This window comes from Bubalus bubalis, chromosome 14 (assembly GCF_019923935.1).
Source record: "Bubalus bubalis isolate 160015118507 breed Murrah chromosome 14, NDDB_SH_1, whole genome shotgun sequence".
Taxonomy (NCBI): Eukaryota; Metazoa; Chordata; class Mammalia; order Artiodactyla; family Bovidae; genus Bubalus; species Bubalus bubalis.
Genome location: NC_059170.1, coordinates 72,823,651 through 72,840,677, shown reverse-complemented (window position 1 = coordinate 72,840,677; position 17,027 = coordinate 72,823,651). Strand labels below are relative to the sequence as shown.

Genomic DNA, 17,027 nt, shown 5'->3' with positions numbered 1-17,027 from the left:
AACAGTAAATATTAAAAAAGAAAAAAATTAAAGTAGAGGAGGAAGAAGAAAGGAAAAAGTGAGACATTCTGAGTCAAGAACAAACTTTACAGAAAAAAAAATAAGTATAATAAGGTATGTGGAGAAACACATATTTAGAATTTATATACAATAGATCAGTAATATATCAGTATTCTTAAGGATATATTATGAGCAAAGCCTCTGTTTCATATAATTTTATTCATATATTTTCATGCATCTACACTGTTTTTCAAATTTTATGAAAATATCAACATCAGTTCAGTTCAGTTCAGTTGCTCAGTTGTGTGCGACTCTTTGCGATCCCATGGTCTGAAGTATGCCAGGCTTTCCTGTCCATCACCAACTCCTGGAGGTTTTACAAATGCATGTCCATTGAGTTGGTGATGCCATCCAACCATCTCATCCTCTGTTGTCCCCGTCTCCTCCCGCCTTCAAACTTTCCCAGAATCGGTATTTTCCAATGAGTCGGTTCTTCACATAAGATGGCCAAAGTATTGGAGCTTCAGCTTCCGCATCAGTCCTTGCAAAAATATTCAGGAGTGATTTCCTTTAGGATGGACTGGTTGGATCTCCTTGCAGAAAGAAAGAAAAGGAAGATGAAGTAGTCTTGAACTCAGGGCAGTACAGCTCCAATAACTAACTAGATTTAGCTTGGCATATGAAAACTCTCTCGAGCTTGCAAATCCTAGCTCTATAACCAACTGCACTTTGTTCCTGCAGGATTTGCTTCTCTTCAGTTCACAGTCTTCCTCTACACAGCTGGGATCTTACTGCCTGATTTCACAAGAGGATTAAGAGGATTTAATGAGATAATATACCCAGCAAATGCTTGCCGAAACAGTCAAAGAATGGAATAATTTGTTCTTGAACTTTATTGCTGGAACTACTTTCCAAGTAAAACCCGATGTGCGCTTTTTCATACGTTTAACATTCAGGTGTTGCATGAAACTGTTATTAAATCTGGTGATCAGCTGTTCTCTGTGGTTTATAATATAGAGAATCTCAGCTCTTAAATAATGTGTACCTAAATTTATTTATAACATATGCATTCACTACATTAGAGAACATAACGATCCCCCATCATTGCAGCTAATCACACGAAAGCTAATCACAATCAAGACTTGGCCTGGACCACTACTCTTCCTTCTCTACCTGCTCAGACTCTGAACCAGCAGATCTTTCTGACAATGATGCTTAATCTCCATGTCCCTCTCCAGTTCACTTGAAGACACATCCCTACTCTTGCAGTGGACACTGGCAAGCTCTAGACAGGGCTTACCTCTCTCAATTCCAACTATCTTACTTAGGGATTTCTGCTGAAATGGGTTCCTTATGGGGCAGATTCTGAAAACATTTAAGGTGGAGGCGGATAGGAATCCATTGGAAGATTTTCATTATTACAGGAAACAGATCCCATGAGGGGCCAAGAATAATTAGGGAATCTCAGGCAAGCTGGCACCCACTACTCTGGGAAGGATGACAGGGAACCTGTGACCTAAGAAAAGGTGCCCCCACAGGACAGAAAGCCGCCTTGAGCTTCAAGTCTAGATACAAAGGAGAAAGGGAAGATTGCTCAACCCCTGCAGGAGCACTTGACCCTCTCTGACAGCCTAAAATGGTCCCCCCCTGACATCTGCTAGCAGAAAAGATAAATAAGAGCCTCAAGGGCACCTCATCGTGAAGATTTAGGCCTACACGTGGGCTCCACATAAGGTCTCTGACTGAGGGGGGAAGCTAGGCGGCCCAGCTGCCCGAACTGGGTGCTGGTGCTTTGCAACAGTGACCGAGCGACAAGCGTATGTATGACCACAAAGGAGCTCTCACTCTGAAGTCTACGTGTGCATCACCTTAAAGTTCGGGAGCAAAGGTCAATCGTGAGCCCACACAGGATGAGTTTTTTTTTTTTTTTCCTTTTAAAATGATTTTATTAAAGTCTTCATAGAGCCAATCCAGATTCCAGATCCAGCTGCCAAGCAGACCCTGTCAAGACCAGCTGTAGCAGCGGTGCTGCAGCAGTGGAACCAATGCAAGCAACAGAATGGTGAGAAGGAACTGTTTTTTCCCCTCCAAATGACTTGTGGAAGAGGACTGTCTCATTGATCTTAGGGAATCTACCGGGTTCTTGGAAAATTCAAGCAGAAGCGTACAGAGAGGCAAGTCCTCAAGGGAAAACACAGGATTTGCTGCTGAACTAAATATTTCAAAACCCAAGGAACTAGTTAGAAATATCACATGTGTGACAGTGTTCATACCCCATACTGAGAGGTCACACTTGGAATGAAATGGCTAATGTCAACCTTTCTAAGGATCAAGGTCTACATGTCCTGAGATAAAGCACCCCAAGCCCACAGCCAAGAGTTACTAATTGGCCTTTGCTTGGCTTTCAGCTCTTGAGGGGGAACATCTCACCACCTTTCTCCAAACTGCCTGCACCAAACTGGAACTCTCACTGGTCACGTAGCAAGTAACAATTAAAATTAGTTTTGGCTGCAGTTTAGTGACAACTGGCATTTTAATGTGAACACTTACATATCAAACCCACTAATAACAGCATATTCTTCTGCAGTCCATCCAAAAACATCTTGAGAAAAGATGTCAACACCTTGCTGCAGAAGAAGTCTGATGACATCTGGTGATTCATACTTGACAGCAAGCATGAGGGCTGTTCTAAAACAACAGAGAGATGACTTCAGCCTCAGGAAGCTGAGGTGACTTACTTAAACAGTTAATTTGATATGCTTTACCAAGTGAACGCCTTGCCCTTTCATGAAGAACTGACCATTTACAGGCTCAAGTGTTCATCTTTGTAAATTACCTCCAAGGCTAAAATGAAGGGACAGAAAAGAAGCCTCCTGTCCCACTGGGATGCCAGGCAGCAGCACTTACTATTGCATAAGTCCCTGATGGGGACTTCCCTGGTGGGCCAGGGGGTAAGACTCCAGGCTCCCAATGCAGAGGGCCCAGGTTCCATCCCTGGTCATGGAACTGGATCCCATAGGCTGCAACTAAGAGTTTCCACAACTAGGACCCCACGCAGCCAAATAAATAAAAGTTTTTAAAAAATAATAATAAAGTCCTTGATGGACAAGAAACCGTGCTGAGGTCACTTATCTGAGGCAGGTGACTATTTAAGGGATGAATTCCCCCATTTCCTCCTTAGTCTGATATATTCAGCTTCAAAGTCAGCTAGAGGTTGGGTTAAGGAAAGGCTACTTGCAGGATTAATTCAAAAATATTGATAATAATGGGAACGTAAATAGTCATGGTGGCAGTTAATGATGTGGACAAGCATGTGCTAGGCACTGAAAATGAAATACTATATATAAAATCTTTCTTACACACAGGCACCTTTGAAAGATGCATTACTATTTGCCTTTCATATTAGGAAACTTATTTGCTAATGGTAAATAACCCTAATTGGTAGGAAACCTAGGAATTGAACCTAGTTTGAATCTAAAGCCCATCATTTTCATCTGTATTGTCCACCTCTGACTTGTCTTTGTTAAAGCTTTTATCCAATCAAAGCTATCTTTCTTCCTTCTACCTGCATTAAAAATGAAAATATCAAAATGTACTAAAATGAGAAATGATAAAACCTGATGAGTCCACAGGATCTGGTGACAGTGAGTAATAATCATGTTTTTGTGGCTGTTGTTATTTAGTCGCTATATCTGACTCTTTTGAAACCTAATAACATCAGCATTCTTTAAACAAAGTAATTTAAAGCCAAGAGTTATCCAAAAGACAAAATCAAGTCTTTTAGGTTTACTATGCATCTTTTAAAAATACATACATATAAAGTAGAGGTTAAAGAATTCTTTTAAAAGAATTAAGAAACTCGATACTGTCATGAGGTAAACTAAAAAGCAGAACCCATATTTCATAAAGCTAATAAAACTAATTTGAACTCCCTCAGCTATTACAAGATCAACCAAACAAACAGGTTGCATATGACATCAGTCAATATTATAAAGGAATACGAATCCTGCTATACATTCCTGCTATATATTGTTCCTGATTCCCAGTCAGAATAATTGACTTTCTACCTAAGTGATGATGTGTTGATCACAAATGAATCCTCTTATTCACTTAATCTTGATATTACCATCCTAGAACAGCACTAAGGGTTTTTAAAAGAAAAAGAACAACGGTACCTTTTCATCTTATCAACCGATGTATATCTGCTTCTTTCTTCACTAAAACCTCCACCATTTGCCCTCTTCTTTCACGTATAGCAAGTAACAGTGGTGTCCAATCATCCTGTACAACAGGGAAAACCATTTCTAATGTACACAGTTAACCTATTTCTAAACTGAAATTAAAATCATGTAATAGATTCTCTGAACTTAAAAATAAAAATCAGAAAGTAAATGAAAGAGAGGCCCCCTCCTCCTCATCACCCTGTGCACCTTCTTTCTCTTTAATCTGCTCCTCCTCTGGGCCTTCCCTGGTGGTCCAGTGGCTAAGTGTTAAGCTCCCAATGCAGGGGGTGTGGGTATCATTTAGCTACTGTATCAATTGCATATTTTAGGGACAATGCTGAGGCAGAAATATATAATACTATCTGTAGCATGCATAACCTATCCAAGGATGACCATGAGTAAACTCAAAAGGTTTACAGACATTCCAGTGGGAATATTATTCTCTACATGAACATGCAAAGAGAGAAACATTTTCTTTTTTTCAAAAAATCAACTGTGGGAACACTGTTTTACTGCTTTCTCAGGAAAGTCTCCTGGAATTTAATCTTACTCATTCTCTCTTCCTTGCTTGCTCTTTCCACCGCCCTTCCTTAAGTTAGACGTTCTGGCTGAGAGGTCAGCATTCGCTAGATGCTAACTGCATGCAGAATGAGCGCCCTCCCCACCTTATCTTCAAAGACCCTTCTTGATGACTCTCATATGATTACCTCCAGACCACCAGGAAGAAGCTTCCAAAATCCCAGGGTTCTGGTGTCTGTCTTGCTTTACTGCTCTTAGTTAAAGATTGCAACATAAAATTACCAATAAATACATGCTCAACATTTTCTCGGGGAGTTGCTCTTCCACCACATCTCCCTGAGCTGTCTCTTATAATCTTGTGTGTTTGTGAGAGTTACTCGGTGCAAAACCGCCACAATCAACTTAAAAATTCTAATTTAAAAACTCAATCCCGTTCTTAAGATATTTTTTAAAACATGAAATCAACAATAGATTAATTAGATTGTCTTTAAAACCTTCAAATATTTATCAAAATAAACGATCAATCAAAAATTGGAAATTCAAATGCTTATGGATGGAAAGCTGATGACCTGAGTAAGTGATAAAGTCAGGTGAGACCGGTAACCCCAAAAACACATGTCCCACACAGAAGGGGTGGCCTCTGCATGCAGACCAAACAGTAGGATGGGCCAAAGGGCATCCAGATTTGGTCCTTGGAGAAGCCTGAACTTCTGCATGAGCCTCCTAAATTTGAAATGTTGACTCAATGTGTGGAGGTAACTAAACATATCCAAGGGCCATGTTTGGTTTATGGCCTTCTTTTGGTTTTATGTTTGCTGTTTCCAAACAGGTGGGTATAAAGCAAATATTTGTATGTGAAACCTTTCCTTTCTTTAGTATCATATGTTTCACAAAAAAAGTGGGTCCCAATATGTAATAAATATGGCTATTAAGACTCATAATTCAAGTAAACATAAATTCTTTTAAAAAGACTCAATTCACAGTCAAGAATGTTTCCGCTGCCTGTTGAAACTACAATCTATCTCTAGAATTCTTCTAGATTGTTAATAAAATGGATAATGAGTTTCCAAGCCTGCTGGAAATAAATGCTTCGAACAATTCCCCTCTGTACTGTTACTAACTTCACGGGTTTTAAAGCTCTCATCTGCTTATGCCAGGGATCAGCAATTCTAACAGACACACTGCAAGAGTCTGTCCTGCAGCTGACACCAAAAAAGGCTCATGAGTTACTATTACTGCAGTGAGGAAAACCCCGTTGGTAACAAATATCTGTTGACCTAATGACCTGGATGGTAAGAGAAGGTGTAAAATCCTTAAAGGGTCAGACTCTACAAAGTGACATCGCCATGAGGAAATCGCTAAAGACTCTCAGAGTGTCACTGAATGAAGAGTGGTTGGAAGGAAAAGGAAAGCCCATAGATATTGCCAATGATACTCCTTTTAATATCTCAAACACAGGGGCAGAGAAAAAGTCTGGCTAATGTTGTTGGAAAGGAGGGAGCTGATGGAAGTAGCTAGCATTGATCAAACTCCAACACTTCAGGAGACTACTTTCTTTTATGAAGGGTGTCATTTAGAAATGACATGTGTTCACTCCATAGTTATTGATCAAGGATTGGAGAAGAATCTCAAGGGAATAGTTCTAAACGCACACGTCCAAGCGTTCCTCCATTTACTCAGTCAAAATCTTCAGGGAACAGCCTAGGCTTGTAAATTTTTTTACTAGTTAGTAGTAGTAGTTTAGTTGCTAAGTCATGTCCGACTCTTGAGACCTCATTGACTGTAGCCCGCCAGGCTAAATCCACCAGGCTCCTCTGTCCATGGGATTTTCCAGGCAAGAATACTGGAGTGGTATTCTTTTTTAATATGTTTTCCCAAATAATTGTGGTTCACTGTTGGGCATACACATCAAGGAAACCAGAATTGAAAGAGACACGTGTACCCCAATGTTCATCGCAGCACTGTTTATAATAGCCAGGACATGGAGGCAACCCAGACGTCCGTCTACAGATGAACGGATAAGAAAGCTGTGGTACATATACACAATGGAATATTACTCAGCCATTAAAAAGAATACATTCGAATCAGTTCTAATTGGGTGGGTGAAACTGGAGCCTATTATACAGAGTGAGGTAAGCCAGAAAGAAAAACACCAATACAGTATACTAATGCATATATATGGAATTTAGAAAGATGGTAACAATAACCCTGTATACGAGACAGCAAAAGAGACACTGATGTATAGAAGTCTTTTGGACTTTGTGGGAGAGGGAGAGGGTGGGATGATTTGGGAGAATGGCATTGAAACATGTATAATATCATATATGAAACGAATCGCCAGTCCAGGTTTAATGCATAATACAGGATGCTTGGGGCTGGTGCACTGGGATGACCCAGAGGGATGGTACAGGGAGGGAGGTGGGAGGGGGGTTCAGGATGGGGAACATGTGTATACCCGTGGCAGATTCATATTGATGTATGGCAAAGCCAATACAATATTGTAAAGTAATTAGCCTCCAATTAAAATAAATATATATTAAAAAAAAAAGAATCGCAAGGGAATAGTTCTAAATGCACACGTCCAAGCATTCCTCGATTTACTCAGTCAAAATCTTCAGGGAACAGCCTAGGCTTGTAAATTTTTTCAAAACATTTTCCCAAATAATTGTGGTTCACCAGCAGAATATAGCTGAGACTTAATGCAGCAACCACTCCAGTTCCATCTCTTACTCACACGGCCAATTCCTTCTCTTACCTGAAGGTTTGAATAAAAAAGAAAAGTGTAAGAGGCAAAAGTCATCAAAACTTCAATTTTTAAAAATTTCCTGGGTAAACAGTGGTAGAATAGGGACTAGTAAACCCAAAAGGCAACCTGATCTCATTATTTATAAACCCCTTACTTCCTTCCCATCAAGACATTCTAGATGGGAGAGCAGAGTCTAGACTCTTATCTAAGTGGATGGTTCTGCCAGAATAGGGTAATATATCAGTTAATCATTTGTTCTCTCTTAATTCCCATTTAATCGCCACCTGTTCACTGCCAGTCTGTTTTGCTCAGAGTCTTCTTAAAACTGGCACCTAGACAAGTTTACAATTCACTCACACTCTTTTTCAAAATAACAACTATTATTCCTGAAAACTGTAAAGCACCTCACAGAAATATATATACTGAAGGGAATGAAAAGCACAAACCAAAATCTTGGGACTTCTGTGGTGGTCCCGTGGCTGGGTCTCAGTGCTCCCAGTAAAGAGGGCCTGGGTTTGACCCCTGGTCAGGAAACTAGATCCTACATGCTGAAACTAAGCCCAGCACAGCCAAATAAATAAATGTTAAAATAAATCCTCTTCTTGGCATTTCCCAACTGCCAAAATTCCAGCTTGATTTGCACTTTTCACCTGCTTGCTCCATTTCTTTCCTTTTACCCTCTTAAGACTTGGGCAGTGAGAGAGAAACCATGTTTATAGAAAACATTTTTAATAAAATGGGAATTTGTCAACAGCAGCAGGATTTCTATTATGTTGTAAAATGCTTTCGTTATGTTTGAATTTTAAGACAAAGTCTACTGAGGCAAATTTTGCTTCACTGTGTTATTTCAGAGTGATTACAAAAAAAAAAAACAAAAAACAAAAAACTTAAGTTGGGGGAATTATTTGGAAAATGTTTTACCTTTAACAAGTGCAGTGTTATCACGAATACCAGCCATAAACACATAAAGGAATGCTTTACTCTCTAATGCTTGAGAAATATCATGATTTAAAGTGAAATCGTAGACAGTTTGGTTTCTTCAAAATACTTTCACTCAGGGAAGGCTGGAGCTTCCAAACACGGAAAACTGAGGCCACCTGTGAGAGTGGAGGGAGTTCCTGGCGGGGCTGCAGAGGCCGGACTTCACATGCTTCCTGAAGAAAGAGCAGGAGGGGCAGCTCCCCAGGCACAGCTGCCACCCCGCGGAGCAGCTCCCTGGGGCTGATCGTGGGAGACCCCGAGGGGTACCTGGTGAACCAAGTGGTCACCAGCACAAGAGAACGCCCTTGCTGGGTGTCAAACATGACCTGACCCGCCTGGCTGGATCTCAGAACCCAGGGTCCTGGAGGGCTCAGGGCTCCAGGCCTGCCTCCCAGGCCCACTTCCACTCACCCAGCTCCCCCTGCTGGGCACTGGGTCTCCTTCCTCCTCTGCCCACCCCTAGGGGCTCACATTCCCTGAGCCCCTGTAAACAACCAGTGCCCACATCACTTCACTCCCCACAGGCCTTCATTTCCTGTGGGCTCGGAGCCTACCACCCACTCCCACGCACCTTCTAATGGGAAAGCCTTCCTTCTAGGGTAGAAGGGTGGGTGGCAGACAGAGCTCTGCCCTTTCTGGGGGCGCTGACTTTTTTCATGCCCACCCCTTGACTCGGGTTTGGAACTGTTTCCATTGTAACAGGGCCTCATGGACACTATTCAGTTTACCTATTTACAAACACATGTATACCTGTGGCGGATTCATTTTGATATTTGGCAAAACTAATACAGTTATGTAAAGTTTAAAAATAAAATAAAATTAAAAAAAAAAGTAAAAAAAAAAATTTTACTTAGGTGTAAAGTTTGCTGAAACAAAGCAGGTTATTTTGCTGACATACTTTAATAAAGTCACAAGGACAAAAAAAAAAAAAACACATGTATATTAAAAAAATGATTCACAAATATTTGGTAAATAAAGTTAGGTGACCGATACCTTGTTCCTGGCTTCTATATCGGCGTCATAGGAAAGCAGCTTTGCTGCGAGTGATACATTCTGGAAAAAGACAGCGTAGCGGAGAGCGGTGTTGCCACAGACGTCCGTGACATTTGGGTCAGCACCATGCTCCAGCAGAAGAGTGGCACACTCCTCCTCTTGGCATTCTATGGCCTGTTAGTGTTGTGGCAAGAAACAGAGTGTGAATTCTAGGAATTCAAAGTAAACAGTCCACAGGCTTCACCAGTTTGCTGTATTTCAATGAGATAAATTCACCTTTAGTCTCAGGAAATCACACCCACTCATGTGGACATGGTTCGCTGTCCCATACCTTCATCAGCGCTGTCCTCTTTTCATTGTCACAGAGGCTAAGCAGGCATTTTCTCTCCAGGAGGAGAGTGACCACCAATGAACGGCCATTGGCACAGGCCAAGTGGAGCGCAGTCCTACAAAAGCAAGAGCAGTTTTTAGGAAACTCTAGTGTTACTGTTTCAAGGCAAACAATCGTTCCTGGGATTGAAAACATTCAATAGCATGCTATTCCTATCACTTTAAAACAAAGATTTCGTTTTCTTCTGGAGTAAGAACAGTCTATATTTGCTTTAGCTCTTCTTACCACAGTAATGCAAGAACCATCTACTTGAATAGAACGAGCATGACCTTGAGATTCAGCTCAACTTGGGTTTGTATTTGACTTTCACTCTGTCACTCATTAGCCATTGCTCAGCCTCTCTGTGCCTCAATTTCCTCATCAACAGAATGGAGAGGGAGTAGTAGTTATCTCACAGGACAGCACTGTGATGCTTACATGAGAGCCATGCAAAGGGTGCAGAACCGTTCCTGGCAGATAACAGCTCAGTAACTGTTAGGTCATATTATCATATTTATTGCTAGTACTACTAGTTTACAAGGACAACATCTCAATGAAGTCAAAGGATATGACACCTCCTTTGCAGATATACTTTGAGGATTACAGACAGCATTGTACTTCGATGATTCTAATATCCTCATTTTCTCACATTTTAACACCTCTGACATTGGAATGAAATTTATAATTCACAATGTCTGTACAACTATAATTAGTAGCATTTTTGTTTGTTTCTTGCTTATTTTTCCTGTTGGTCTAATTATCATAAGGTCTTTTTGCTTAAGGTTGCTGTTTTGAAAGCACTGATGATGCATATTATATATTATTATATATTACAGGTACACGACATAGTGATTCTCAATTGTTATAGATTATACTCTATTTAAAGTTATTATAAAATATTGCCTATATTCCTTATGGTGTACATATATCCTGGTAGCTTGCAGGATTTTAGTTACCCCACCAGGAATCGAACCCTGGGCCCACAGCAGTGAGTCTTAACCACTGGACCACCAAGCAACTCCCAAGATTCCCTTGACTTATGAAAGGGCTGAAAGTTGTCAGAAGATATCAATCCTCAAAAAAAATTCTAAAAAAAAAATTGAAAGTGACAAATTATTTTTAATCTCTGCTACATCCCTATTAGTGTCAAAAAGACCAGCCCTGTCTGCTAATCTGACTTGTCTATAGGCAGCTTGATCGACAGAGAGTTTTAATTTTTTGTGTGTTGTTAAAATGTTAATTCAACCTCCAGATTTCCTTCTTTTGTTTTTGGGGTTTTTTTTTTTGTGCTGAAATCCAGGAAACTCCATTATTTCAAAAAAAAAGAATTTTGAAATAATTCTTAGCGAGGTCTTTGGGGTGGGAGGGAGGCTCACCAGGAAGGGGATATATGTATACTTAGAACTGATTTATGATTGTATACAGCAGAAAACAACACAACGTTGTAAAGCAATTATTCTCCAATTAGAAAAAAAATTAAGATTAAGAAACAATAGAAATAGAAAAAAAGAAGGTCTCTGTCAGCAGAAAAAAAATGTGTAAATAGGAATTTGAGTTTTCTTCTGGTACTTTTCTCACTGTGCATATTTAAAATGTTTGATCCACACTCCATCTGAAACTTTTTGGTGAGATAAAAATCTAGTTACTTTTCTCTTTTATCAGGTTATTTCTCCATCATCTACACACAATTTATCTTTTCTAACAGAAAATGTCACCAGTATCAAGTTCTAAAGTTTTACATACATTTGGGTGTTTGGGCATTTTCTATTCTGTTCCATTCATTTATCTATCCCCCTTTCAGTTGTTAGTAAATGAATACATTGTGGGCACTTACAGCACATTTTGATATCAAGAAGGGCAAGTCTTAGTCTACCATGTAAAATTTTAATTTCATCACAATTAAAGGCAGCATAGATAACCCAAAATTTAAAATCACAATACATTGATTTGGTTTAAGTATAGAAAGACCATACATCCTAAGAAAATGTCTTCCTATTCAAGGACACAGCCAGCTTCCTACTTCAAAGCTGTCTTCTAAGGTCCTTCAGCAAAGAACATATATACCTAAGTGTACACTGATATAAAACAGATATTGAATTGGATCTGAAGAATTTTTAATCCAGAAGTTGACCTGTCATGGGAATTATTTTGCTCACTAGGCAGTTTTCTGTAATATATAATCTTACAGTATAAAAATGTGTACATTAAAAATAAGATGCTGACAACATCATGTTGTCCACTGCCATGATCCACAATAGGCGATCCATGAAGAAGTGTTTTCATAAATCACATGAGAAAAAATGTGAGAGCCAGGAGGTTCCAGAAGATTTCTTGAAGGCTACAGAACTTGAGAGCTCTTACTCATGAGTACATCATGCTAACCCATGCAAAGAAAAAGGAGGAGGAAGACAGAAAAAACAGATGCTATTCATATTTCATTTCATTTCTGTGACTACTGACATTCAGTTAAATGACTTCAAAACGATCAGCAAAGTGCCCTATAAGGGGAATTACAAGTGGGTCTGAAACCAGCTAAGGCTTTTTGCTGCCTATAAAGTCTTTGGGGTGCTGGATCCCAGGAAGGTGTCCAAGAGCCTTGGAAGGGAAACTCACAGGAGGGACCCCTACCAGGCCCTTCCACCCGCTTACCTGTTCATCTTGTCCCTGTCGTTCAGGCCACTCTTTCCGAGCAACAGAACCTGCAGCACTTTGGCTACATTGCCTATACTGGCAGCTTTGTGGATCTTTCCAAGGTCCTCGTTTCGGATGCAGTGCCCGGGCTGGAAGTTGATTCTATGACCGCTCTCTCTCACCGGGTTGATGGAGGAGCCAAAGGGCGAAATGCCCTTCTTACTCCTGAAGCCAAAAATCTTCTTCGTCACAGAGCCTACAAGCTCCAACCACACCTCACCTCCCCCTCAGCTCTTCAGAGTCTCCTAAACCCAACACAAGCACTACAGGTAAACCAGAGCAGTTTACAGCTCTGCCGTTTACAGCAGTTGACAGTTTACAGCAGCTGCCACCACCTCCCAGCTGGGAAACTCAACGGTTTAGAATCTTTCATCCCAGAATGATCGTTGCTAAGCAACACCTCAAAACACACTGCCCATGCGCACAGGGGCTTGGTGGGCCAGCCTGACAAGTGTGCACATGCAAGAACTGTAAGTTCATTTTCTGAAAGCAACAAACAATATCAATAAACCCTTACCTAAACTAAGAAGGGAAAACGGGAAACTGAAATAAACACAGAAGTCAAAGTGGCATTAAAACTATATAACTGTCAAAATAACTATACTACCCAAAGCAATCTACAGATTCAATGCTGCTGCTGCTGCTGCTGCTAAGTCACTTCAGTCATGTCTGACTCTGTGCGACCCCATAGATGGCAGCCCACCAGGCTCCCCCTTCCCTGGGATTCTCCAGGCAAGAACACTGGAGTGGGTAGCCATTTCCTTCTCCAATGCATGAAAGTGAAAAGTGAAACTGAAGTCGCTCAGTCATGTCCAACCCTCAGCGACCCCATGGACTGCAGCCTTCCAGGCTTCTCTGTCCATGGGATTTTCCAGGCAAGAGTACTGCAGTGGGGTGCCACTGCCTTCTCCACAGATTCAGTGCATTTTCTATCAAATTGCCAATGGCATTTTTCACAGAACTAGAACAAAACTTTTACAGTGTGTATGGAAACAGAAGACCCCAAATAGCCAAAGCAATCTTGAGAAAGAAAAGCAAGAGCTGACAGAATCAGGTACCCCAACCTCAGCCTACTCTGCAAGTTTCAGTAATCAAAACACTGGACCTAGCACAAAAACAGAAATATACTGAATGATTAATGGAACAAGAGAGAAAGTTCAGACAGAAACCTATGCACCTATGGTCAATTAATCTAGGATAAAGGAGGCAAGACTGTACAAAGGAGCAAAGCACCCTCTTCAATAAGTGGTGCTGAGAAAACTCAACAGCTACAGGTATAAGAAGGAAATTAGAACACTCCCTAACATCATACACAAAAATAAACTCGAAATGGACTAAAGACCTAAATATAAAGACAGGCCCTATAAAACTCTTAGAGGAGAATATAGGCACAACACTCTCTGACGTAAATTAAGGCAGTATCTTTTTTCATCCACCTCTTAGAATAATGAATATTAAAAACGGAAATAACCAAATGGGATCTAATTAAACTCAAAAGCTTTGGCACAGTGCAGGAAATCATAAACAAGACAGACAACGGCCCACATAATGGGCAACACTATTTGCAAATGATGCAACTGACAAGGGAGTCATCTCCAACATATTCAAACAGCTCAAAGAGCTCAATATCAAAAAAAAACAACCCGATCACAAGATGCGTGTAGGCTCTAAATATACATTTCTGTAAGGAACACCCACAGACGACCAAAACGCACATGAAAGGATGCTCCGCATCACTAATTATTAGGGAAATGCAGAAATACTACAATGAGGTATCGTTTCACGCCAATCAGAATAGCCACTATCAAAAAATCTACAAACAATAAATGCTGGAGAGTGTGGAGAAAAGGGAACTCTCCTACACTGCGTATGGAATGCAACTAGGTACACCCACTGTGGAGAGCTCTATGAGGTTTCTTTAAAAACTAACTATAAACTTGCCATATGATTCACCAATCCCAGTCCTGGGTATGTATCTGGAGAAAACCATAATTCAAATAAGTACATGTACCCCAATGTTCACTGCAGAACTACTGACAATAGCCAAGACATGGAAGCAACCTAAGTGTCCATCACCAGAAGAACGGATAAAGAAGATGCAGCACGTGCGCACACACACGCACACACACACACACACCCCACACACAAGAATGAAATAATGCCATTTGCAGCAACACAGAAGGATCTCAAAATTACAATACTAAGTGAAGTCACTCAGAGAGGAACAAATATCACATCACTTACATGTGGAATCTAATCAAAATAAGCTTATTTACAAAACAGAAACCAACTCACAGATCTCAAAATCAAATTAAGGTTATGAAAGGGGAAAACATAAAGGGAGGGATAAATTAGGAGACTGGGGTTAAAACATAGACACTATTTTCCAGTAGTGATGTACAGATATATGAGAGTTGGACCATAAAGAAGGCTGATGGCCGAAGGTTTGACGCTTTTAAACCGTGGTGTTGGAGGAGACTGGCGAGAGTCCTTGGACTGCAAAGAGATTAAACCAGTCAATCCTAAAGGAAATCAATCCTGAATATTTATTGGAAGGACTGATGCTGTGTGTGAAGCTCCAGTACTTTGGCCACCTGATGTGAAGAGCTGATTCATCAGAGGAGACCCTGATGCTGGGAAAGATTGAAGGCAGGACGACAAAGGGGACAACAGAGGACGAGATGGTTGGAGAGCATCACTGACTCAATGGACATGAACTTGAGCTAACTCCACAAGATAGTGGAGGACAGAGGAGTCTGGTGGGCTGCAGTCCATTGGTCGCAGAGTCGGACATGACTGAGGGACTAACGCTTTCACTTTGAATATGGAAAACATAATAGTGCTGGGTAAGTTAGGTGCAGACAAAACACTTAGGATCAAAAGTACTTCTGCTTAAAAGTAGTATAAATATACGTAAAATTAGTATTTTTAAAATACCGTATCAATTTTCATCATACACACAAAAAGATTTCCCTTTAATAAAGACCTTCTCATCATGTTTAATGGGAAACAACGAAACAGTCCAGAAACAGTCCAGAAAGGAAATTTTTACTATTTACCTTTCAGGTCATATATTTTTTTCTTCAAAACCTGTACAGATTCAACCCATCTGTAGATCCTAGAGGAGACACCTCATAGGACTCAGATTCAAATTCAGCAGCAGCTGGAAAGAAAAAGGATTACATTCTTTATCTAAAATACTTGAGTTCAGTATTAGTTAAAAATAAAAAAAAGAAAACAAACCTGAGCTATTTCTAAATGTTCCAAAAAATGAAAACATATCTATAGATGACAGGAAACAAAATACAAGATTACAATTACATACTCTGCCCTTGGTCCCACATGTGGCTGAGTATCAGAGCTTCTGGCTTTCTCATTCTTCATTCATTTCTCACTAACTATGTGCAAAGGTGCTGTGACAAACACTGGAATTACAAGATGAAGGTGACCCAGTCCACCCTGAGAAATGATATCCCATAAACTGGAACAACAGACAAACAGGCAATTTCCATACAGAGTCATAAATACTAAGATACAAAAGATGGCACAAGGAACACTCAGAAGGGACAGCCAGCTTTGTGTCAATCCTGTCAGCTTTTTGGTGGAGGTGCTGTGGAAGCAGATACCTGAAGGAAAGGAAAAAGTACAGGAGAGGGAGGGGAAAAGCACGTACAAAGACCGGAGGTGAGGAACCCCACCTGTGGGATCCTACAGTCTGTCTGGTTAGATGCAGAGCTGAGGGGCAGAGGAGGGTGGTAGAGAGAGAAGGCCGACTACATTGGCAGGACCCATGCTGACGTGGGTGGTTGGAATTCTTCCTGAGGGCAAAAGATAAACTAGTGACAAAATCAATGACTGAGAAATTTTAAGGTCACCCACCAAGTGACAGTGACACAGATGTAACTGCTTGAGTCTGGGTTTCCTAGCCTAACGACTACCAGACACTTGACAAGTTGATAAACTCCATGTTTTCTGAGAATAGTGTCAGGGTGCAGGTGCATAGTTCTACGGGGATGGCAGAAGCAGAGGCAGGATATAGCCAGGAACAAAGAGAAATACATGCTGTTGTGATGACTGTAGCTCTGTAGCATAGTCTGAAGTCAGGCAGGATGATTCCTCCAGTTCCATTCTTCTTTCTCAAGATTGCTTTGGCTGCGCTCAGCTTTCTTTCTGGTCCAACTCTCACATCCATACATGATTACTGGAAAAATCATAGCCTTGACTAGACGGACCTTTGTTGACAAAGTAATTTCTCCGCTTTTTAACCTGCTGTCTAGGTTGGTCATAACTTTCCTCCAAGGAGTAAGTGTCTTTTCATTTCATTGCTGCAATTACCATCTGCAGTGATTTTGGAGCCCGAAAAAAATAGTGTCTATCCACTGTTTCCCCAGTTATTTGCCATGAAGTGATGGGACCGGATGCCATGATCTTAGTTTTCTGAATGTTGAGTTTTGAGCCAACTTTTTCACTCTCCTCTTTCAATTTCATCAAGAAGCTCTTTAGT

The 17,027-nt window shown here is 40.6% G+C and overlaps 1 protein-coding gene across 2 annotated transcripts; it reads right to left on the bottom strand.

Annotated features, from left to right (window-relative positions):
* Nucleotides 1–536: 536 nt before the first annotated feature.
* LOC102411182 (ankyrin repeat domain-containing protein 26) lies at nt 537–12,985 on the bottom strand. Of its 2 annotated transcripts, XM_044928270.2 has the most exons (6): nt 12,482–12,985; nt 9,794–9,908; nt 9,463–9,636; nt 4,176–4,281; nt 2,551–2,688; nt 537–593 (listed from the first exon to the last, which is right to left on the bottom strand). In XM_044928270.2, exons 1-4 carry the CDS (start codon nt 12,487–12,489, stop codon nt 4,180–4,182), a joined length of 399 nt encoding a protein of 132 aa, XP_044784205.1. In that variant the 5' UTR covers nt 12,490–12,985; the 3' UTR covers nt 537–593; nt 2,551–2,688; nt 4,176–4,179. The 2 variants fall into 2 exon arrangements, with proteins under 2 accessions (XP_044784205.1, XP_006042195.1); XM_006042133.4 differs by lacking the exons at nt 537–593; nt 2,551–2,688; nt 4,176–4,281 and adding an exon at nt 7,173–7,497 and having other exon boundaries at nt 12,482–12,982.
* Between the last annotated feature and the right edge of the window lie 4,042 nt (nt 12,986–17,027).

Bases quoted from the DNA above. Each gene is read 5' to 3' on its own strand.
- LOC102411182 (XM_006042133.4), bottom strand. The intron at 9,637-9,793 runs GTATGGGACAGC...CAACACTAACAG, and splicing joins AGAGGACAGCGCTGATGAAG to GCCATAGAATGCCAAGAGGA. The intron at 7,498-9,462 runs GTATCGGTCACC...TCAAACCTTCAG, and splicing joins ATATAGAAGCCAGGAACAAG to GTAAGAGAAGGAATTGGCCG.